At 41.8% G+C, this 24,879-nt stretch overlaps 1 protein-coding gene across 5 annotated transcripts in view; it reads right to left on the reverse strand.

Annotated features, from left to right (window-relative positions):
* Dgkh (diacylglycerol kinase eta) overlaps positions 1-24,879 on the reverse strand; it is a 169,453-nt gene that overhangs the window by 21,232 nt on the left and 123,342 nt on the right. For all 5 annotated transcript variants that reach the window (XM_021203180.2, XM_029541438.1, XM_021203179.2 and 2 more), the window contains 11 exons: positions 24,003-24,110; positions 19,697-19,828; positions 17,203-17,320; positions 15,439-15,549; positions 15,208-15,304; positions 9,063-9,170; positions 6,617-6,730; positions 6,211-6,345; positions 4,662-4,825; positions 3,440-3,545; positions 618-710 (listed from right to left, as the gene is read on the reverse strand). In XM_021203180.2, the coding sequence (XP_021058839.2) occupies positions 618-710; positions 3,440-3,545; positions 4,662-4,825; positions 6,211-6,345; positions 6,617-6,730; positions 9,063-9,170; positions 15,208-15,304; positions 15,439-15,549; positions 17,203-17,320; positions 19,697-19,828; positions 24,003-24,110 (1,286 nt within the window). The remainder of the gene's footprint in view (positions 1-617; positions 711-3,439; positions 3,546-4,661; positions 4,826-6,210; positions 6,346-6,616; positions 6,731-9,062; positions 9,171-15,207; positions 15,305-15,438; positions 15,550-17,202; positions 17,321-19,696; positions 19,829-24,002; positions 24,111-24,879) is intronic.

Genomic DNA, 24,879 nt, shown 5'->3' on the forward strand with positions numbered 1-24,879 from the left:
AAGTGTGAGTAGCTGAGGAATGGCTATTGTACCGATATAGCTCACATCTCTCTCAAGGATGAGAGAGGGATGGTGGTCTCAAGGATAGCTCTAGAGTTTAGCATTGCTTTCCTAAAGGCAAAAGTCTGACCGAAAGGAAGGTCCAAGAATGGAGGTTGGAGGTTGGCTCAGTACACGCTCACTAATGAAGCATTCTTACTCCACCACGCAGACGACTTTCAGCGTGAGCTTCAGGTGTCAACTTGACACAAACCCAGAGTCACATGGGAAAAAGGAACCTCAGCTGAGGAATTTCCCATGGCATGTCTGTAGGGCATTTTCTTAACTGCTAATTAACAAAGGAGGGCCTGGCCCCTGGTGGGCAGTGCCACCCACGCACAGGCAGCTGGCTCTGGGCTGTTGCGCTTGAGCACAGAAGCAGGCCAGTAAGCGGAGTTCCTCAGTGGTCTTCACTTCACTTCCCGCCTCTGGGATTTGGCCCTGACTTCCCTCAGTGATGGATGACCTGGGTGTTGCAAGATGAAACAACCCCTTTCCTCTCTAATTTGCTTTTGGCCACAGTGTATCACAGGCAAAGAAGCAAACTAGAACAGCCATCGTTCACTTCTTCTTCTTACCAAAGGGACCCTGCCAACTAGCAAAGCCTCTGTCTCATTATAGAGCGCCTTGACGTTGATGGCTATCTCGGTGGCAGTGTCTCTCGTAAGGCTCTAGAAGAGAATAAGAAAGATAGACATTTCCGCATTAAACGAAAACCCCCCTCACCAATATTCTGTAAACTGCACTCTCAGTATAAGTGATTTTCAAAAGAAGTACCAAAATTCCATAACAGATTCAAGATTTCGTACACAGGTTTGTCGATAAGGTTATCTCTGTTAATTAATAGACCACAGAATCAGAAGAATCAACTAAAATGTATATATATTTACTCAGGATCACATCTCCTATCTACAAGTACATATATGCTAGAACCAATAAATATATTACTATAAAAGTTAAATCAAAGAAACTTATGTCTTGAAGGAGGATTATTATCCAATTACACAGGCGATCTTTGCATATCATGGGTTTGAAGAGTGGAGGTTCAGCTATGCATATTTTTGTAGATTTTTGACAATTTGAAAAATCTTGAAGATGAATTGCATAGCTAAGAAATACCGGACAAGATTAAGAAAAAGTTAATCAGGTCATGAATAGTAAAATACAGGCACAGATTAAACAATCAAAACGTGGGGGAAGGGAGACACTCATCAGTTAAGAGCACTTGCTGTTCTTACAGGACCCGAGTTCAGTTCCTAGCACAACGTCAGGTGACTCACAACTGCTGAACTCCAAGGCCCTCTTCTGGCCTCCAGAGGTGGTACCTGCAGACCCCTGCCTATATCCCACACAGACACATAAACACAGACGCACATACAGTTAAAGACAGAATGAACCCCTTTTAAAAATGTACTCATGCACTCACAAAAATAGTGTCATTTTCAGTTGGGGAAAGTGTACACAAATGTAAAGTGCACTATGAAATCACAATTTGGAGAAATGAAGAATGGACTTCACTGGTGTAAGCATTTCTTTTGCTCTTGTGGCGATTCATGAATTGATGGTCTCTACTGAAAGTTCTAAGTGACTTAACTAATCTCTGCCCGAGCAGTTTTCCAGGTAGTTCTGTGCTGCTGTTCTTATATGTAATGTATAAAATGTGTGTTACGGGGCTGGAGGGGTGGTTCAGCAGTTACAGGCACTGGCTGCCCATCCAGAGGACCCAGGCTCGATTTCAAACACCCACACGGCAGGCAGCTCACAATCATTTGTGACCCCAGTCCCAGGAGATCTGCTACCCTCTTCTGGCTTCCAAGGATACCACAAACATGGTGTACAGACATACATTCAGGTACATAGTACATATACACTAAAATAAAATACATACATACACATAAAATATAAGTAAGTAAAATCACACAAAAAGGTGTATGTAAGTGACTTAACATTAATGGTCAATAGCAAACAATTAAGGTAGTGCAGCCGCGGGGGAGTCAAAGGTTAGACACGGAGTTTTCTACAACGCAGAGGGGCTCACCCCTCCACCGTGTTTCCACTGCAGTTCTAATTTCACTCAATGCTTCCAAATACATTGATTTTTGAGCTTTAATCATGCTCAGTAACATTTAATAGAACACTAGTTTGGGATTCCTATTGCACAGTAGTTCAAATTCTAAGAGTTATAATTATATCTACTCTGCTTATCAACACATACATTAAAGACTACAGAAGCATCAACTTAACAATTTAGCAAAAAGTGAAGCAGGGTATCAGAGCCAAACCAAGAAATGACTGAATATCTCCAACCAAGCTCATATGATCACTTCTAGGTTTATCTTTTCTTTTTAGAGTTGGGGGAGAGGGTAAATCAAGAGGAAGAAGGAAGAAAGGAAGACAGATGAAAAGTCTGGCCTGTGGAATGACTCAGCAGGAAAGGTAATGAGTCAGCAGGAAAGGTAATGAGTCAGCAGGAAAGGTAATGAGTCAGCAGGAAAGGTGCTTGCCACCCAGCCTGATGGCTCAGTTTAATCCCTAGAAACCACATGGTGGAAAGGGAACATTCACTCTTGCAAACTGTCTTCTGATCTCCACATGTGCTCTGTGGCTACATTCCTTCCCCAGAAAGAAAGAAAGAAAGAAAGAAAGAAAGAAAGAGAGAGAGAGAGAGAGAGAGAGAGAGAGAGAGAGAGAGAGAGAGAAAGAAAGAAGAGAAGAGAGAAAAGGAAGAAAGAAATTTAATAAAAGCAGTAGACTTGAAAGGAGATGTCAAGGTGACAAATGATTGCAAGTGAAATAGAAAGAAATGCAGAAAATTTAAGAGCAGGGAGACTATAGATGGATGGATGATGGCTAGATGGATGGATGGATGGACGGACAGACGAATGGCCAGCAAACAAAATCATGGCAAGAGATTTGCTATAAGCTTCTCACAGAAACTCATGAAGAACCTGTGGTCATTAGATTATCAACTTGACACAAACTATAGATTCTTCTGGGAAGAGCAAGCCGAAACTGAGAAACTGTCTCCATCAGACTGGCCTGCGGGCGAGTGGAGCATTTTCCTGATTGCTGTGGGCAGTGCCACCTGAGTGGCGTGGTCCTGGGAGGTACAAGGCCCCTGAAGGTGAGGCTGAAGAGCAAGGCAGAGCAACACTCCTTCCTGCCCTCTGCTCTGGTTCTTCCTGAGTTATAAGCTGACTTCATGATGGACTGTGATGGACACAAGTCAGCCAAATGAAAAATGAAGCCTGCCTTCCTCGAGTTGCTTTTGGTTACAGTGTTTGAATCAGAGCAACAGAAAGACACTACTGTCTGTCACAGGGAGTGTCTCTACAGTGTTTTACAGTAGCAGAAATGCCAATAGAATCTGTGGAATGCGAATTTACCATTAAATCCTCACCTCCGGGAAGCGTGGGTTGGCTTTGTTCAGGGCGTGTGAACAGGCATTCACTGCGTGCGCCAGCTCCTGCTCCAGGAGACAGTGAATCGTGGCTGCGTCACAAATCCTAAAGGGAAGAATGAGACAAAATAGACACTTTGGGGCATCACTGAAGACTAACCTCCTGAAGAGTGTCCCCTGGCTTGCAGAGAGCATTGCTGGAAAGTGTAGCTTTCACGTCGCCGAGACATCCACTTCTTTGTGGGTTTGCTCTGGTATTGCGGTTGAGCCCAGGACTTGAGCATACAACGCACGCTGCTCTATCAGTTGCACTCCAGAAACTGATCTTTCATTCTCTGAAACTTCAAATGCAACACACCAAGGCACAACTCACGTATTCATCCCCTCCATGCTAACTGTCTCATTATATACATTAGAGCATCGAATGGCCACAGCCTATGATGATACACTTTCTCAAGTCCTCAGATGGAGGCTTGCAGAGACTGAATCTATGTGCCGAGTGGCAGGCTGAGAATCCACTCCCACTTGCTAGCTGACAGGTGAGGAGGAGTCTACGATCTTGTCACAGCCTCTCTTCCATTCTGAAATTTAGTTCTATCATGGTGCCTTTTATATCTTGTTTGATTTCTGAGGCAGAACACTTCTCTGTGTAACCTTTGCTGTCCTAGAACTTGCTCTGTAGGCCAGGTTGGCCTCTGCCTCCCAAGTGCTGAGATAAAGGCACGTGTCACCACTGCCTTGCCGACTTTTCTATCTATTACATTCATCAAACTCAGTTTTCAAAGATCTTTCCCCTTTCTGTCTAGAAGGACAAGTATATGTTGTCTCTAAATCTTTGGAGTACATTGCCAGAAACTACAACTGTTTGTTCTGTCTCATGACGTGTGAGAACATGGTTCACGTTCAGACTTCTTCCAGCATCTCACACACAGTGGAGCAGTTCCAGGGCAACAAGTGGGTAGTGAGAATATGCTAATGAGAGTGTGTGTCAGGACATTCATCATTGTTTTTGAAGCCTCATAACACGTAGACTACAGACAGCATGTGTGGAAGATCCAATAGAGAGGGCAAGATATAGCCTAGGCCCACAGGAAGTAGCTAAGGAAATAAGCCAACACACCCCTTATTACTACCCTAGGCATCAAAACAACTTTAAAGAAGACAACTCAACTGGCCAAGATCAGAGTTCTCCCTGCCAAATTCTCCAGCAGAAGCCCTTTACCTAGTGATGAGTTCCTCCGCAGCCTGGGAGCAGAGCCGCATCTGTGACACTTCCTCTGTTGCCAGGTCAGGGGCAGGATGGATATACAGGTTGGTTCGAAGAACTGGCTTCCCAGAGTCACACTTCTGCTTGTCTTCCCAAGACTTCAGGGTGCTTTCAAAGGCCTATTTAAAACCAAGATGGCAAGGAACAGTTATGTTAGACCTTGTAGACTAACATAACTAAACATACACACATACACATACACACACAGACAGACAGACAGACAGACAGACACACACACACACACACACACACACACACACACACAAGTCTGGAACTGCGAGTGCTTTACTCTTCTCTAAGAACTCACTAAACTGGTGAAAGGGGTTTTTCAAGTCTTTTGCTGCATGACATCAAAGAGAGAAAAGAGACCAATAAAGATGATTACGCCACTGATGCCCATGCATAGTTCTTATGTTTCAGTCTTTATTTATCCAATGAGTGATCAATCATAATTTTATTTCACTTCACTCTTTTACTAGATGGTATGAATACTGTCAGCCTTATTAGTTAAGGGCTGACCTTAACTAAAAATATTTGGGGAAGACTAAACTATGGAGGTGGTAAGAAAGATCAATGGTTGCCAGGGATAAGGTGAGAAAGGAAGAAAGAAGACAGAACACAGGTCAACAGCATAGAGAGCAATGCCATCTGGGAGTGTGTTGGGGGAGGGGCCGAGGGGATGAGTGTGAGCGCATGTGTGGGAATGTGTGAGAATGTATGAGTGTGTGTGCATATGTGAGTGTGCCCACGTGTATTTTTATGTATGTATGTATGCATGTATGTATATGCATATGTTTGAGACAGTTTCACTATATAGCCCTTGCTAGCCTGGAACTCAATATGTAGACCAGGGTGGCTTGAACTAATAGAGATTGACCTGTCTCTGCCTCCCAAGTGTTGGAGTCAAAGGTGGGTGCCACCACACCTGGCAGTTAACAATATATTAATAGATCACCAGTTGTAAAAGCTGTGCCACACTACATGTGTGTACAACATATGAGTGACGGGAATTTCTGTGTGCTAGGGGGTGGTAGAAGGAAAGAAATATACAGGAACAGAAGTGCTATGTACTTGGTGCTCAACTGCTCAGAAAACCTAAAAGTTGCAAAACAAAACAAAACAAAACAAAACAAAACAAAAGAGTACTCAACTTAAAACCGAGTAACTGTTCATACTTAAAACTCCAGTGAGCTACATGCTTCAAACATGAGACACAGTGCATTTAAGAGATAATTTACATTGCTTTCAATGTTTTCTATTTTTCATAATTTCCAACTTTTGAAACGATTTGATAAAATTCTGGAGGACAGAGAGATGTCTCAACGGTTGTAATACATTTGCGAAGGATGACAGCTCGCACCTCAGGGGGCTCACAACCACTTGTATCTCGAGCTCTGGGGAGCCAATGTCATCTTCTGGCTTGTGTGGGCACCACACTTACATGTACATCCCACACCTCCCCCAACACTCACATAGTTAAACAATTAAAGTGAAAGTTACATACCCTGTCTCTGGTTAGCATCTGAGCTCTGTTTTTGTGCACAATCTTGATGATCCCTGGAGGCTGGACCCATGCTTCACCATCCACTTGCACTGGGACCCCCTCATCACCAAATATAGTGATTTTTACCGTACGGCACTGAAATGAAGCCAACACATTACTTGAGACCACAGATCAACCTGAGAATCGATGCAGCCTGCATTATCTGGGTTTGGGTTGACTCCACTCTGTGGAACAGAATGTCAGGCTTTACCGTTGCAACGACACAATGAAACATGCCAGAAAGCCAGTCGTGACTTTTACATCGATATGCTTTTTAAAGAAGCCCATCAGTGTAGGTAATCTGGAAGAGCTTCCTTCTATGGTCCTTACCCATGAAATAAGGTGAGCTTTGGCCTGAGACACCAACCTGTGCTATCCGGTGATGCTGCAATTTAATGACCCTTGATACGGCCATCTGCACGCTGTCAAACACTGCGACAACTTCTAGAATCTTGTCATCAAAGGATGGCGCAGCAAATATCTACAAGGGAAAACTGTATTACACACATTTCCACCAACGGTTTAGGTAGAATGAAATACCAGGCCCCCGAAGCCTGCCATATAGATATACCAAAAACATAAAAAGCAAAAAGGGAAACATCAGTAAGTAATAATCGCCCAAGGAAATATTCAAGGGCTACTCAAAATAAGCCTAATTTCAAAACAGGTTTCAACATCCACATGAATATGATATTCAAACGTCTCCTACAGCACTCTGGACCAACATGTTTCTGAATGATTCACCTTGATATGAACTGTTAAATTATTTCACATAAAATTGGTAGACATCTTGATAAGATGATGTTTTCAGAAATCTACAAAGGCTCAAAAGTTGGTGGTAAAAAAACCATGCAAATCGTGATCCTATGCACTTGGCATGTTTTACAGACACCCCCCCTTTTTTTTTTTAAGTATTCAAAGCAACACACATTTGCGTTATTACCTTTTTAAATGATTTGTTTTTATTTTTAATTGTACACATGTGAATGTATCTGCACGTAAACATGTGCATGTGAGAACAGGTGCCTGAAGAGGCCAAAAGACTGTGTCAGCTTCTATCCCCTTGACACGGACTGAAGGTCACTTGGGAGGAAGGAACCCCAATAGAGGAATTGCCTCCATCAAACCGGCCTGTAGTCATGTGACTCGGGTATTTTCTCGATTACTGGTTGATGTGTGAGGGGCTTGCCCCTTGTGGGCAGTACCACCCCTCAGGAGGTAGTCCTAGATTGTGTAAGAAAGCAGATTGAGTAAGCCACCGGGAGACGAGTCAGTTAGCGGCACACTGCATGTGGCCTCTGCTTCAGTTCCTGCCTTGATTTCCCTCCATGGTCAACTGTGATCAGGACACAGGGGCTGAACATGGTTCACTGAGATCAGGTCATGGGGGCTGAACACACCCTTTCCTCCCCACATCGCTGATGGTGTGGAGTTTATCACAGTAATAGAAAGAAAACTAGGACAGACAGCCTGGCTGCGGGTAGTGCGAGCTGCTGCTGGGCGCTGGGAACTGAACCTGGGTTCTCTGCAAGAGCAGGAAGTGCCTGCAACTGCTGCGCCATTTCTCCAGCCCTTGCCTCATAATTTAATATAACAACCTTTCAGGGCATTCATGAGTATGGAAACAGAAACCTCAGGGGACAAAAATTCCCCAGACATACATACACTGCTTTTATGTTAAGTGCATGTTCACACAATTGATGCCAAGGATTTAAATTTAGTCATGGCCATGTAGTTGTTACTTCTCACTCACTGTATGTAACAAATAATTATGACTGGGAAAATGCTCACTCTAAAGGAATATCCTCATTAAAAGTTGTCCTGGAAATATGAGGCCACAACTTGATATAACTTCCTCTAAACTCTGTTACCAAACCACCCGGATCCAAATTGCTTCACTGTTAGTTAACTGTGGAAACTTTCTCTTTCTTTTCAAGGGTAAAATCAAAAAGGTAAGGTTTGGGGCTGAAGATGTAGGTCAGCGTTTTTTGCAGGGTTCTACTACTAGCCTGTGCAGGGATGTTAGTTCTTAGTTCTTATCCCTAGCTCATATACCAGAGAGAGATGGAGGGAGGGGAGGGAGGGAGGGAGGGACAGAAAGAGGGGGAAGGAGAAGAATAAAGAAGAAAAGGAGGAGGAGAAGGAGGGGAAAGAAGAGGAGGAGGAAAGGAAATCCCATCACATGGATGTTAAACAATGAACATATAGCCCTTTGAATGAGTGCCGAGTGAATGCCCAGGAACGTCGACTTTGTCTTACTCTACTGATTTCACAACTTCAGAATATTTGACTGGTGGTGTGCTGGCAAAGAGTGGGCTATACCTCAGTAGAACCAGGTATCTCTCCGAATCATGTGCCCTATACCTTGCATGCTCGTTTAAGCCTCAAACTCAAATCAGAGTAAGATTTTTCAGGGGCCTGGCATGAACTCCACTTTTTCACCGTAGGCCCACTTCAATAACTGCATTCTCCTCCTCATTCCTTTTAGAGCAACAGTAGCGTAGCGCACGGCACAAATGTGACTGTGGCTTTTCTTTCATAACATAGGGAAATCTACAAAGAAGACAGAAATAGTCCCAAACCCTGCCAGGGGTGGCGGTGCACACCTTTAATGGCAGAACTCTGGGAGTGTAGCCATGAGAGGAAACGTTGAAATAAGATGTTAGGGTTCTACCTCACACCTTCCAAATACTGTAACGCATTTGTCATGTAAATACTGACATGCAATTAGTATTGTGAGGCACACTTTTAAAGCTAGGCATTCTGGGAATGTAATTACCACTGAGTTCACACACACCAAGTCCACTACTCACATCGTCCTCTTTGGTTCCGCCCCAGAAGTTGGTGCCTCCCGCGTAGCTAGGGATGTTCAGCACTGCTATGCCTTGTAGACTGGGAAGAGGAATATACTGCCCATCACACTGCAAGGCAAAAAGCTTGGAGGTTAGAATAACTATAGTCCCAGCACTTTGAAGTGGATGCAGGAAGAGCAGAGATTCATGAACATCCTCAGCTACTTAGCAAGTTCAAGGGCAGCCTGGGCTACATGAGACTCTTAGAGGTCAAAAAGGGCAACACTGTTACTTCAGAGCTATGGAGACAGAAAAGTGACTATGGTGCTTGCTCTCTTGTAAACACACTCTTTCACATTACAAAGGGTGAGATGAGATACAGTGTAATTTCTCTGCCTTGCTAGCTTGCTTGTAGATACACTCTTACATATTACAAAGGCCTTCATCCTTTCTCTTAATAAAAATAAATTATAAATAACTAAAGAGATTTTTATAAAAATTTAGTTAAAAGTATACTTCCCTTCATCTTTCCTCCCAGATCATGTAGTACTTTTCTTGAATCTTCCTTCAGATCACCTATAAATTTCTAGCCCAGTGGTCCCCAACCTTCCTAATGCTGTGACTGTTTAATTCCTCATGCTGTGGTGACACCCCCAACAAAAACTTATTGCTACTTCACACTGTGATTTTGTCACAAATAAATAAATCATAATTATCTGTCTTGTCCAATGGTCTTAGGTGTCCCCAATAAAAAGGTCATTCAATCCCCAAGGGGGTTGTGACCCACAGGTTGAGAACTACAGTTCTAGTCTCTGTGCTTGTTTTAGACATTCTGTCTAAAGCAGGCTCTGTATGGGCAGGCTTCGATCTCACTCGTCTCACTCAGAATTTCCCATAACTGGGTCCTTGCCTGGGTTTGGTAACTAACCAGCAACTATCTAAACTGAAAGCCGAGCAGGGGCTGATGAGATGGTAGGGGGCTGGGGGGAAGGTGCTTGCCACCAACCCTGACAACTTGAGCCTAATATGTGTAACCCAAATGTATATGAAAAGAACAAAATCTCCAAGTTGTCCTCTGACACCCACATGTTTGCCTTGGTACACTTGCACATATGCAAGCACACGCTTACACACACACACTCAACATTTTTAATCAAAGCTGTATTGTTCATGCATCTAGATGCAAAGCAAGGAAAGCTATACATATTGGATAGCACCGTACACTCCCACCTTCTAATTCACCTAAATGAAAATGACCACTTAGATGGGAAAGGGGGTCTGTGACTGCTACAGTAATTACACATGGCAGCAATGAACACAGTGCCTAAAGACGCCAGAAGAGGGCGATGGAGTCCCTGGAACTGGAGAAACGGATGGCCATTAGCTCATCTGAGTGCCTGGAGTTGAATTTTAATTCTCTGAAAGCAGTCAGTGCTCTTAAAGGCTGAACCACCTCTTCAGCCTCTCTCCAGATTTAAAAGAAAAAAAAAAAAAAAAAAAAAGCAAACTTATACAAACTGGGTTGGCACACATCTGCAATCCATACTTGTGGGGCGGAGGTAGGAGGATTGCTGCAAGTTCCCAGAGAGTTTGGGCTGCAGAGTAAGACCTTGTCTTAAAAACACTAAACAAGGTAAAAAAACAAAACAAAACAACAACAACAACAAAAAAAAAAACAAAAAAAAAAACCAAAAAAAAACTTCTTTTATATTAAATGAATGACTTTTCCTTAGTATAAGCAAAACTGTGATTTTCATAAATGCTGTTCCTCAAATGCATTTTAATTTCACTTTATTTTGTTCTATTCTATTTATTTGTTCTTAAATAAAACTTAGATGCTGAGGTGGACATAGCGGCTAAGGGGTTGAATGTCATGAGAGCATATATATACAACATGCATTTTTCCAGTTATTTATTTTTGCTTACATTTGCTCTCTACTTAAAACGCACAAGACTAATATGCTCATTACTTCAGTTAGAAAGAAAAACTGCTCGACACATGTAAGTCAGGCTTGTTATAGACAAGTCACTGTTAATTAAAGTATACTTTAATTCAGTGAAACCTCCCATTGATACCACCCAACATTCTTCTACTGCAAAGGAGGAGGTATATGTTATGATTTACCCTGGAGTTCTGTCATAGGAATGGGACCATAAACATCCAAGCAGCATGGCAGAAATGCAGACTGACAAATGGTAATAAAAATGAAATGATATCTGGAAAATCTAGACTTTAAAATAGTCTGCATGTCTGTAGATCATGCAGTCACAGTACTGTTGATGTCTGTCTTGTTGCATACACTTGTCACAGAGGGTAATGCTAAGTCCATGGATTAGTTAGTGGATGTAAAAAGATATATTTTTTTAATCAACAAATTTCCATTCTTTGAATTTATCCATTGATCCCTGATTTTCAAACCTAAAGCTGAGACTGTGTGCACACAGGTACAAACAGGCCAGATGAGTCTAGCCTGGTCGCTTGTACCTGTAATCATGGCACTGGAGATTTGGAGGCAGCAGGATCATGAACCCGGCTATATATTCTTATCTAAAAATAAAGTATATGCTATGTGATAAAAAAAAAAGCTAAAAATAGTAAAAGAGAATAAAGGAAAACATGCTGATATATGTTAAAAAGTGAAATAGAAAGTCTTGGAATTCTCTGCTTTTTTTCAGTAAGAAAAAGTAGACCACTTTTTAAGAGTGAGTGTGGAGGGCTGTGGTGATGCTGTGGTGGGGAATTTAAGGCAGAGCAGAGGCTGCACCAGACTCCCTGGGTTCACCTTTCCTTCATTATTTTACCCAGATACAGTTTCCCCTCTGGTATGGAAGGACATGGATACACTGCTCAAAGGAGGAGAAATGCAGGGGCACCAGACTGCATGTCTGCCTTACCAAGTCTGGCCGGGAGCTGATTCTAATGCCTATCGTTCTCAATTACAAGATTTATTAGGATTTTTTTAATCTGCTTCGACCTTGCCAGTTCTCCTGTCTGGTGGCATGGTTCCACTTGCCCCACAATAATTATTCATTTAAGTGTGCATGAGAGCATGCATGTATGCACTCGTGTGCAGGCCAGAGGACAACTTGCTGTAGTCATTTCTCCCCTCCTACCATGTGGGCCCCAGGGACTGAACTCTGGTCATGAGGCTCAGCAGCAGGCACCTTTACCCTCGCAGGGCTTTCATTTGTTTAGCCCTACTTTGAAACATTGTATTTATTAGATACAGGTTCGATGTTTGTTTGATTGGTAATAATGAAATATGTTAGTCTGACAAAAATACTTAACTGACTTTTATACAATCCTACATATCTACATGGCTTATTTAATGTATTAAAAACTTTATTAAAGTGATCCATAGTTTCAGCAGACTGTCAAAGGATCCACACCATCAGGGTCTTTTAAAACAAAGGAAAGAGCTCTAGGTAAGATGTCTTCTTTAAAGTTTGGATCAGCAGCAAAGACTAACAGAGGCCATTCAGCCACCCGGGCTGACAAGCCGTCTTTCTTGTTTCACTTTTGTATCCAGTACTCTACAGACTACGTGTGTGAGTCAACACTTCATTATACAGCAGCCTTTGGGTCAGGACATCTACTATGGGCTAAGAGAGCATTCTGAACATGCGTGAGGTTGGCAAGCCTATAAGCTGTTTAGGTTATGTGATGGTTCATATAATGCTTGGCCCAGGGAGTGACACTATTAGGAGGTGTGGCCTTGTTGGAGTAGGTGTGTCACTGTGGGCGTGGTCTTAAGACCCTCATCCTAGCTGCCTGGAAATCAGTCTTCCTTCCACTAGCAGCCTTCAAATGAAGGTGTAGAACTCTCAGCTCTGCCTACACCATGCCTGCTTGGATGCTCCCATTTTGATGATAATGAACTGAACCCCTGAACCAGTAAGCCAGCCCCAATTAAATGTTGTCTTTAAAAGAGTTGCCTTGGTCATAGTGTCTGTTCACAGCAGTAAAACCCTAACTAAGACAGGTTACAAGTATTAAATGGTTTTATAGTTGTTTTGTTTGCTTGCTTTGTTTATTAAAGAAAGGGTCATTCAATACAGTCTTGGCTGGCCTGAAACTCCAGGCCTGAATGTGGGCAGCTGTCCTGCTTCCAAACCAGAAGAGCTGGGATTACAAACGTGCCACCACACCTGGCTCTAAATATATATTTTTGAGTCTGTCCCCTCCAACCCCCAATTTATGATCACATTCATCTGTAAGGAGTAGAGGAGGGGCTGAGTGAGTAAAATCCTGAGTGACTGTGTATTGTCAACACAGACACAACCAGTCAAGGACCCCGTAGCCTCAGGCTCAGAGGCGTGGCAAAGCCTTCTGCAGGGGATCAAGGGCTAGTGTAGTCAGCCTGTGCAGAAAACATTTACCATAGCTTTCTTCCCCTGGATGCTTCCTGCCTGAAGCTGCACCCTTACAGAGACAGCTCTTACCAAGGTTAGCAAGCCTGTCTCCTGTATGTCATAAATCCCACCTCCGGCTTTATCATTATGTAATAGTCCCACCTCCCGGTCTAAGCCTATATGCAGCTGAGTTCCTGAGGTGCTCGGCTCCTGCAGCTCAGAGCCTGGGCCCGACCCCAGCTTGCTGTCCATGTATCTCTCTGTCATGTCTTCATTCCCTCATGCCCCAATCAAGTCTGTTCCTGGAGCCATGCAGCAACATGTCAGTCATCGCAATGAGGGGCATCTTCCTTAACAAATCATCATTTACCTACCCTCTTCTGCCTTGAGACGGTGTCAGCTACTGTGTTACTCACTAAGGGTAACAGCAATAACGACAACTAACTGTTCTTAAGGAGTGAGGCCACCTGGGGCCAGGGATCAAAATGAAGGAACTCATACAATTCATACAAGGGCGCCTGCACCGACTGGTGGTGGGACTGGTGGACATACCTGTAGCCTTTCACCTAGTCATCTGTATTTTACTTTTACAAGCAATCATGAATCAAAGCAGCTGATCACCTAGTGATATGTCTAGGCTGCCAAGGAGCAATGGGCTTATCGTTATGACATTTAGCTGACAGTTAGCCTACAACCCACTGTTACGATAATGCCAAGACAACAGTACTTAGTTTAGTTAGCTTACCAGAGCACTTAAGACTTGAGAGTTATAAATTCCTCTGTATCTGTGATATGCTTTAAATAAAAATACCTGATCACAAGAGCAAGATAGAAAAGATATGCCCAGCCAGGCGTGGTGACGCATGCCTTTAATCCCAGCACTCGGGAGGCAGGGGCAGGCAGATTTCTGAGTTCTGTGTAGGCAAAGAAAGGAAAGCTGCTTCATTTCCCACTAAAGGCAGCTCAGGGAAAAACCCTGGAGGAAGACCATCGCTTCCGAGAAACTTTCAAGGAATCCCCAATTTAAAATAGTATCTGAGCCGGGCATGGTGGCGCACGACTTTAATCCCAGCACTCGGGAGGCAGAGGCAGGCAGATTCCTGAGTTCGAGGCCAGCCTGGTCTACAAAGTGAGTTCCAGGACAGCCAGGGCTATACAGAGAAACCCTGTCCCAAAAACCGGAAAAAAAAAAAAAAAGAAAGAAAGAAAAGAAAAGAAAAGAAAAGAAAAGAAAAGAAAAGAAAAGAAAAGAAAAGAAAAGAAAAGAAAAGAAAAGATAAGATATGCCCTGGGCAAAAAATAAAAGAAAATAAATTTACTGTAATTGATAGACTTCAAAGACTCCCAATCGTCTTTTTCCTGCTATTGCAAGAGATTAAGTAACTTTTATTATCTCCAAGTTTCTACTTAAATTAGGAAAAAATTGTCAAAATCTTATTTTCTAACTGACTTGTTAGAAATAACTGGATCAAAATAAATGTATATTTAAATTAAAATGTATGCACTGCAAACACTATTTTCAAGGATGTTATAAAAACATTAAGCATTGCAGGCAGGACTGGAACATTTGAGTGTAAAAAAAATCCATGATTAAAGGCACTGTCCTACTAAAGTATTTGCATGGCTCCACTCTGGTGGCCCCAGCTCCAGGAACAGAGGGGAATGGCCAGGTTATGTCTATTGTTTCTAGGCAGGGTTGACACGACCTTTACAGTATATTTAATTACTAATTAAGAGGAAATTAGGTCAACTTAGCTCCACAAATTATCTATGGAGGATAAACTCAAATGTCTTTGCTTCAAGATTAACTCACCTCAAGTTGAACCCTTTGTTCCAGATTCTTGTATGATCTCTGTAATAACTCCCGGGTCCCAAGGACTCCATACCACATCAAGTTTTTAGTTCGACTTCTGAAAAAAAATAAATATGGTTGTGCAATGTCAGGAAACATTATGTATTTACTTCTTAAATCAAAAGAGATAATAAATGAAATTAAAGTAAAATTGCCCTCATGTAACGACATTATGGGTATTATTGAAATTACCTGCATTTTTCAGGGTGCTCCTCTCTCTTATTATTAAATTCTAATGAAATTTTTGCATCTAATCCAATCCCAAAGTAGTTGTTCATGACACATTTTTCAGAGTATCCATCTCTATGATAATAAGGAAAAGCACACAAAAGTCAATTTCAGATTCACTATGGTACAGTTTATTTACACGGTTACACTTACTACCCCTAGGTAGCCATTCTTCCGGGAGGACTGGAAAGGAGAAGCCATACCCTGCGGGCGCCCTCTGGGCACAAGTGCAATAATTTTTGGTCTGAGGCAAAAGCAGAGCAAAGATAGTCATTGTTTTTGTCTTCTACTAAATTTGGCAGCCTTACGCCTTCTCTTCTACGCCAGGGTCTGCCTACACAGACAGAAGCCGCCATCTACATGAGGGCTTTCCAGTCAGGTGCAATGCCCTCTCTTCCATTTCAACCCTTAATAGTGGACAAACTGTAAGAAGCAACTTCTGAATTCAGTGTGTTGTTATAAATATTGTTCACTCTCGTTTTCTTTTTATTTTCACCATCACTTTTTTATGGGGTGGACGGGTACTGCACAGATGCCATGTGTGCCATCATATATGTATGAACATCAGAGAATAACCTGCAAGAGTTAATCCTCTCCTCATACCACAGGTAAAGGTGTGTGCCACCAACCCTTATGACCAGAGTTCAATTCCCAGGACACACATGGTTGACGGAAAGAACTGACTCCTGCAAGTTGTCCTCTGACCATACCAGATATATCATGGTCACACAGACACAGACACAGACACACACACACACACACACACACACACACACCAGATATATCATGGTCACACAGACACAGACACACACACACACACACACACACACACAAATGAATATAAAAGAAAAATTCCTAAAATAAAATTTTATACTGTCCTTGAGAAATACCACTACAAAAAATAAGATTTAAAAAAGAAATGTTTTTGAGTTAGGGAGCTAGCTCAGTGTGCTAAGCACTTGTGTGGTACAAGTGTAGGGAGACTAGAGAGGTCAGATCGCCAGCACCCAGGTAAATGCCTGGTGGGCAAGGAAGCCAGCATTCAATCTCAGCACACAGAAGGAAGAGACAGGGGCCAGATTAAGCTGCCAAACTGTCAGGTCAGCTCTAGGTTCACATGCGAGACCCTGCCTCAGCATAAAGTGAGGAATTGGTCAAGGAAGGCTCCCAACTCTGGCCTCCACCTATGTATTTGCGCGCGCACAAATGGTCTGTCCCTGAGACGGGTCGTGTGTGTGTGTGTGTGTGTGTGTGTGTGTGTGTGTGTGGACACATACATTCATAAAGCAAATTTTAAAATGAAAACAAAAGTAAATATATCTCAAGCTCCCAAAAGTGTTTTGGGGAGTCTAAAAAAGAGATGCAGTCAATGTGGGCTAGAAGCTAGAAATAAGGAAACCATACAGTGGGGTGAAGAACGATGGCGGGGTTAGCAGACTGAAGAGAGAAAGGCTGGGGATGGCACGAATACAGCTACAAACAGGCACTAAGGCCACCCCTCAGGGCGAGGCACAGAGCTCTGCACCAGGGAGTGGCTGCAGAGCAGCTGAGAAAGGGACCCGTCTCAGGGACAGACCATGATCCATGTCTGAGCATCCACATCACCCCTTTTGCAGATAGACTCCATACACTTTGGGACACACACACCAAGTTTTAGGATTTGACAAAACAGAAACACAAACCAACAAACAAAAAGGGGAGTCAAACAGCTACAGAAGCGTTCCTTACAGTGAATCTAGATCTGGGTCAATAAACGGTGTTGCACCGAAAGGATCGATGTTCGCCAGCAACATTTTGTTGATGATAGAACTCCCAGCAATGGAGGCAGCAAGTCCTGCTCTCAAACCTGCCAGAAACATTAGCATCAGACGTTAAGAGGAAGCCGACTCTGGCCTGGTCCATTCAACCTTCCTGGTTCTCAGTGACCACTCAGTAGCCAAAGCCCAAAGGATGATGCTTAGGAACGTGAAGTGTTTTAGTATTTCCAAATGTCTGCATGTTGTAATAAAGAGAAAAACATGAAAAGGAATATCTGTGATATTTTCTCACTCACCATTCAGCAAGTATACAATTGGTAGCTTTCAGCATTTCACTTTCTGGGTTAAACTCATCCCTAAGTATTTTGTTATTGGTGATGCACTTTCAAGTGAACTTTTTTCTTTAATTGCATGGACAGAATGCTCAGTTGCGGTGCATAGAAATATAATGATAGAGATGCGATTTCCACATACACACTTATTACCTTTGGTGGCTTAGCTCACGTATGTGCACATATGAGCACATGTACGCACATGTATGCAGCTTTTGACTAAGCTTATTTATTTATTCACTTTATAACCCAATATAACCCTTGCTCTCCTCCCAGTCCCGGCTCACGTGAGTCCTCCCCGACTCCCCTTAGAAGGGGAAGCCCCACTCTGGGTGCTATATGCAAGAGACGTCTGAGGAGATAGAGTTACACTTCCTTTCTTTCCTGGTTTATTAAGACATTTATTGTGTAGCCCAGGCTGTCCTGAAGCTTGCTCTGTACACCAGGCTGGCCTCAAACTCACAGAGACCCACCTGCCTCTGTCTCCTGGGTGCTGGGATTAAATGCACGCACTACCACTCCTGGTTTGTTATTTCCTTTCCTTCTTGAACAGGATTTTTAGTTTATATGGCTCTGTGCCTTTGCCTGTTTCCTCTGAGTTGTGATTAGTCATTACACAGTTTGTTTCCATCCGTTTATATTTCTGTAAACTCCACCACGATGCCTCAAGACTTCTCCCACTCCTGACTTCAGTGATTTGAATCTTCTCTCTCTCTTGTTCATTTTCTCTACTGATTTTTAAAATTCTCATATTTATTTGTGCTCTCACGTGTATTCCTTGCTTTCCCATCAGCTCCCATTAGTTACCCCGGTGGGTGCCTGGTGGTCGACGTGAGGTGGTGAATGGACCTTTTCGCAGCTGGCCTTTACAGCTAGCTCTACACTCCATGCCAGGCAGGCTTCAGCTGCATCAGCTAAGTTTTAGGATGGTGTGTTTCTGTTCTCATATCAAAGTACTTTCTCTGCTTCTTTTGTTTTCTAATTGTTTTTCTCTGCTTAATTTTTTTCTTTTTCTTTTTCTTTTTATTATTATTATTTTCTTTATTTACATTTCAAATGCTATCCCGAAAGTTCCCTATACCTCCCCGCCCCTGCTCCCCTACCCACCCACTCCCACTACTTGGCCCAGGCCTTCCCTTGTGTTGGGTCATATAAAGTTTGCAAGACCAAGGGGCCTCTATTCCCAGTGATGGCCGATTAGGCCATCTTCTGCTACATTTGCAGCTAGAGACACAAGCTCAGGGGGTACTGGTTAGTTCATATTGTTGTTCCACCTACAGGGTTCTCTGCTTCATTTTTAGTTATTCCATTATTTTCTCTAATTTTACTTCCACGTTTGTATGCCGCACACACCTCACCCCTCGCAGTCCACCAGGCTGAGCACAGAACAGCGAGCTGGAGATCCGCTCGGTCTTACTGAGAATGTTTTGTGACCTAACTGGCTTATCCTAGAGAGTGTCCCACATTCCTCTGTGTCTGGGTGTCCTTTGGATGCTGACTGGATCCCACGGTTTCATGTGACTTCTGGGTACACTATTTCCCTGACCATCTGTCTGGCTGATCTGTCACTATTCAAAGAGAGGAACAAACTCTCCAACCAGTATTTGAATTAAAGCCCATATTTAAAGAGAAATTCACCAGAAGGAACTAAATGGATTCCAACACGTTCTGAATGATGATGAAAGGAATTTTAAAACCTCTGTCGATTTAGGAAGCTCTGAGACACATGTGTTTCCCTCTAGCTCCCTCCTAAACTCTTTGGTGTCTACTTGTATCAGTCCAAGGCAAACTCATTCCATCCAGGCTGAAACAAATACTAGCTAAAACAGCCTAAAGAGAAAGCAGTGGCTTAAAACCACAGGAGATGTCTGTGGGGATCCTTAGAGGTCAGCTCCAATTCAGGTACACACTTCTGGGCTCTGACCTAGAACCAAGAAACTAACACTTCTTAGGGCAAGGCCTAAATGTAAGTTTGAATATGTCCTACACAATTAGGCATGGAGTAATCTAAAGACCTGGATTTCTACAACTAAGTTTGGCAAAACATGTTCTCTTAAGCCTTTCTGTAGCTCATGAGTAAGAGAAGTAGAAGTCACTCATTTTCACGGGTATCTTAAAGCACAACTACACTACCTGGGCAGATGATTCTAGTGTTGAGCACTGGGAGGTTTTCTTTGGTGGTGGCCATGGCTGGACCAGCGACAGAATCAGTTTGGGGATGGCCACGACTTGCCTGGGCATCAGGAGACTGAGATGTGGTTTTGGCTGTTGACAAAAATCCAGATTAAAAATGGCCAAGGAAACCAGTATAAAATTAAACCACCCCCTCTAAACTCAAGACACAATGCCTCCTTAAATCAGTGAGTGGAACTGAAGACATTAATTCTGTTTACCTCAACAGCCAGTTTACTTTCATTCTCTTGAGACATGTGGAGAATATCTTCCAAGGGAGATATACTGATCTCTGGTTTTGAATAGATGCTACCAGAGCACAGATATCATTAAGTCAGTAATATGCTTAATTTGAATGTGATCAACCCACACTCAATAAGTAGGAAGTCTAAAGCCTGGTAACTGTTATGCTGCAAACTACCCACATTACCCATTAATCATGTATACTGGGTAAACCATCATATTTAAGTGAGGTGACAGAACACATGAGCACATGTGAGGCAGGAGTTAGCATAGTCTTCAATTGATGGAGACACCTGGCTGGACTTAGCTCTGGGCAACAATCAACCATCCTGAGAAAAGCTTCTTCTTGCAGTAGATGGTAATTAACGAAGGCCCACAACTAGACAATGAACGGAGAGGGAACGACTTTGGAGCATTCAGCCCTAAATGTCTTTATCAAACTCCTCCTCAGAAAGCTCAGGGGACCATGCAGGAGAGGAGTTAGAAAAATTCTAAGAGCCAGGGGGTGGTGGACAAGCTCCAAACCCTGTGTTCCAGACACGACAGGGCAGAGACACACATGAACTCACTGAGGCGACATCATGCATAAGACTTGCATGAGTTCAAATCAGACAAATGCCAGGATAAAGAAGGATATGTAGAAACAAAGTCCTGCCTCTAGCCACAAAGCTCTTTACAACTGATACCTTCTGGGACAGAGAAACCCAGTTTTCTCCAACGGAGTGTCACTGGGTATCTCAACCACACTCCAGGGCAGGCTGTAGGCCAACACAAAACAGAACTCCATGTCCTTTTGTGTGTAGTATTTAGTTTGTTTTATGTGTTTGTTTGTTTTGGTCTTTGTTTTGGTTGGGGGAGAAGGCAGGGGGATATTTGTATTGTGGGGAGGAAGGGAGAGAGACCATGAAGTTGGGTTGGTAGGGAGTTAGAGGGGATCTGAGAAATTGGAGGAGGGAAAAAATATAGTCAAAATATATTAATTGTAAAAATATTTTTAAAAATTAAAATCGAGGATATCATTTAATCTTTAAGTAAAACCAACGTGCCTTCCTTGACATCATTTATTTGAATGATGATAAGCTCCAAACGGTTTTGTTACGTTTTTTGTAAAAGCTCCATATAGTTAAAATATTCAAGAAAATATCGAAAAGATTTAATTGTATCTAACACGAGGCAAGATAATGGGGAAAAAACCAGCACCTTGAACTAATCTAGAGGCCAGTGGTAGGTATTAAAGGCAGTAGTCATTAAATTCAATTTAAAAGTACTCTGAAACTTAATTATCCTCACTCTCCCTTAGACTAATTACAAACTTAACTATATTACTCTTGCATGTATTTTCTCTGATCAAAAACAGCCCAGATGCACAAAAGGAACAGAAGAGCCACTCTTGTGTGTGACAGATGGGACTCCTGGAGCTAATTTCTAACACAAAGCAACTTTTGATGTTTACCTCTGATATAAAGCAGAAAGTGCAGTACTGACTAAGATCAATACTCCACTGCAGGGAATCAAATTAGTGCCTTCCTAAGTAGGGCACCACCCTGAACACATTAATATACTGCATTTCTCACATCTTAGACATCAATTGTATAATTTAATAATGACACAATACAGATGATTCAATAAAGATAATAGGAGGACCACTTCGATTGCCAATGATTTTCAATAAGTTGGATTATAGGCAAAATTGGCATCAAATGTGGCAAGATTAAAGGCTTTCCTAAATCTATGTTTATTTCTATATTTAGTGCCCCAACAGTATCTTTCTGTTTCCTCTCTAAGCAGTGGAAGTGTTGAGTCTATGAGAGCATGGTAAGGTGGACTAATGGCTGACTGGAGGCCATGGACAAGAGTGCACACATATGGAAGAGAACAGATGTATAGGTACCATCGCTAACCCTACTATAGCCAGTAGTTTATATCACAAGCCTGATTACCAACTTCACAGATCAAATACACTGGAGACGACACAAGAATTTAACAGGTGGAAATGTGATGGTCCAAATTAAAAAAAAAAAAAAAAAAAGGTGAACGGTTATAAAGATGAGGGAAAGCTATTGCAATTAAACTTGAAAAGAAATTCAGTAGTTTGGGCAACATCAAAAATGTGCTGAATGAGTAGCGTGAATATCTATGTCATTGCCTTACAGAAAACATCTGGAGTTTGTTCAAAACTTTTAAAGATAGACACTGGCCAAACGGATGCAGCCAGAAAAATGAACAATTCAAAATCACCAAATAGCAGACTACTGGAAAAAGTTAAGAGACACCAGATATCTAGAAAGGCATCAGATGTAGCAAGGGATCTTTACAGCATCATTTAAGGATTGCCATGGGGAGGAAGGGGAAGATATGGCCCCAGAAGACAGATTCAACTTGGAATGGGTAAAATGCCATCTGGGAAATTAACTCGTAAGCCAATCATAAAAACACCATACAAATGCCAGGGGTTCTTACTGCCTACATTATGACACAAAAACCCACTAATATCCTCCATCATGGATTGAATTTTAAGGAAGAAAATGTAAATTTATGATAAAGAATAGCCTTCTAACAGTTATAGCCAGACACTAGAGAGAATGTATTAGAACTGAATGTCCTGAAGGTTCAATGACCATCTGGAAAGTGAATATAATAAATTGCCTGCAGATATATATGTTGACTATCTGAACTTCGCTGAACTTAATTTTTATTTTTCTCAAGAGTTTTTAGTACGATCAAACAAATTTTCTCAAAGCAACAACAATAACAACAACCACAAAAATGATAGAGAACACCCATTTATGAAATCCTGCACAGCAGATACCACTCAGGGCGCTTTTGTACAGTAAATTGGTCAATCTTCACTACAAACCAATTAAAATAGGATACTATCATCTTCATTTTTACTTAGGAAAACTACAGAAAAGATTAAACCAAGTTTGGAAACAAAATGTTAATGGATTTTAAGAAACAGTTCTGATATATTATGCTGACTTTTCCTGAGTACATTATAACTATTTTCTTTTCTTTCTTTCTTTTTTTTTTTTTTTTTGACTTCTATATATTTTACCTTTCCCAAACACTTTACAATGGTATTTATCATTTAATATTTACAGAATCCCTGTAAATACAACCCAGAAAATCCGACTGTTCTCAATCTACAGGTGGGCAAATTGTGTATCACAGACCAAGCCCATCATCAGGTTAAAAGTGATGGGGTGTAGTATTTCTGTTGTTAAAAATTGTCCCCTGGCCTTCCACCCTATATTCTTTTTTTTTTTTTTTAATATTTTCTTCTTTATTCTTTTTCTTTTTTTCACGCTTTTTTTAGTTTAGCATTTTCATCTTTTTTCCCCATCTTTTTTTATTAGATATTTTCATATTACATCATCATCATTAATATTTTCACTTCTGCCTGTCTTATCCAACAGTAACTGGAAACTCTCACTTATATTGTGTGAAATGTTAAAAGGACAAATTCATTTTCTTTTGAAAGCCAAGAGGCAGGGAGACAGTTAATCGTCTTCAAGCAACAATAATTCCTAGACAAAAAGTAATTTGGTAGAGACAGAGTTGTAGTTAGAAGCCTTTTGGGTTGAAAGCTTAGCTTTGCAGCAAGCATTGGTCAATCAGCAGAATATAAGGCTCTGCTGAATCTGGCAAAGGCCAAGCTTGATGCAGGAAAGGCCAGCAGCTTTCTCGCAGCTTCCCAAGGAATCTGAGAGCAACTCCAGGCTAAAGTGGGGAAACTTGGCTATTTCTTCGAAGACACTTAATCATCCCATAACACTTAGTTTATTGTTGCTCGCTAGATATCTCTTAGATCTCACAAGAGATATAGGAATCCTTGTCAACCTAACTCATATGTTGCCATTATTATTTTAGTGATCATGAATAACACAAACCGCCCAAAGGCCTTTAGAAAAATAGAAATTCAACACTTCATTTCAAACTTAAAATCAAAGGCAAAGTCAGTTGTAACTGATTTCTACATGACATCATCACTGATTTCCAAGTGGCGTCATCATTGATTTCTCACCTGATGGCGACTCTTTCGTGTCATCCTCTTTAGCTTCATCTGCTTCTGCATCATAGTCACAAGACGGACTGACTGGCTCACAGGGCTGCACTGCTGGCTCATCCATAACTTTAAGTAGTAAGAAGGGAGACAGACTTGTGTAAGTGGAAATAAAATGGATTCATATTAAGATATGCTATGGAAAGAAAAACTAAACCAACTACCAAAAGAAATTGTACATTTACAAAGCAACATTATTTAGTAACAAAACTGGGAGTGATGTCTGTGGATACTGGAGTCTAAAAATTAAATAAATTTGTTACAGTTTCATATTTACTAGAATAAAGTTATACATGAATTTAAATCAAAACACAAAGCCTGATTACAAGTTACACCCCTGGAAGGGGATTCCCAACATTAGCCATATTTAAGCCAACTTTCATCTGGCACTAAAATACTAAGAAGTGTGTATACCCATTTGGAAGATTAAATCTAGGAGCTGTAGACATGGCTCAGTGGCCGAGAGCACCGACTGCCCATGCACAGGGTTGGTTCTCAGCATCTGCAATGGGCAGCTCACTCCATCCTGGAGGGTCCAGTGCCTCCTGGGGCACTTGTCCTGACTGAGGCACACCCTCCCAAGCGCAGACACTCATGCATGCACAGAAGCAAAAATACAAAGCAAATCTTTTCAAATACAAAGACCTATATACTTTTTAATGATGTTAAGAAATCATCACTCCAGCCTGGTCTACAAAATGAATTCCAGGACAGCCAGGGCTATACAGAGAAACCCTGTCTCGAAAAGAAAGAAAGAAAGAAAGAAAGAAAGAAAGAAAGAAAGAAAGAAAGAAAGAAAGAAAGAAAGAAAGAAAGAAAGAAAGAAAGAAAGAAAGAG

The sequence above is a fragment of the Mus pahari genome, chromosome 8 (genome assembly GCF_900095145.1).
Source record: "Mus pahari chromosome 8, PAHARI_EIJ_v1.1, whole genome shotgun sequence".
Lineage (NCBI taxonomy): Eukaryota > Metazoa > Chordata > Mammalia > Rodentia > Muridae > Mus > Mus pahari.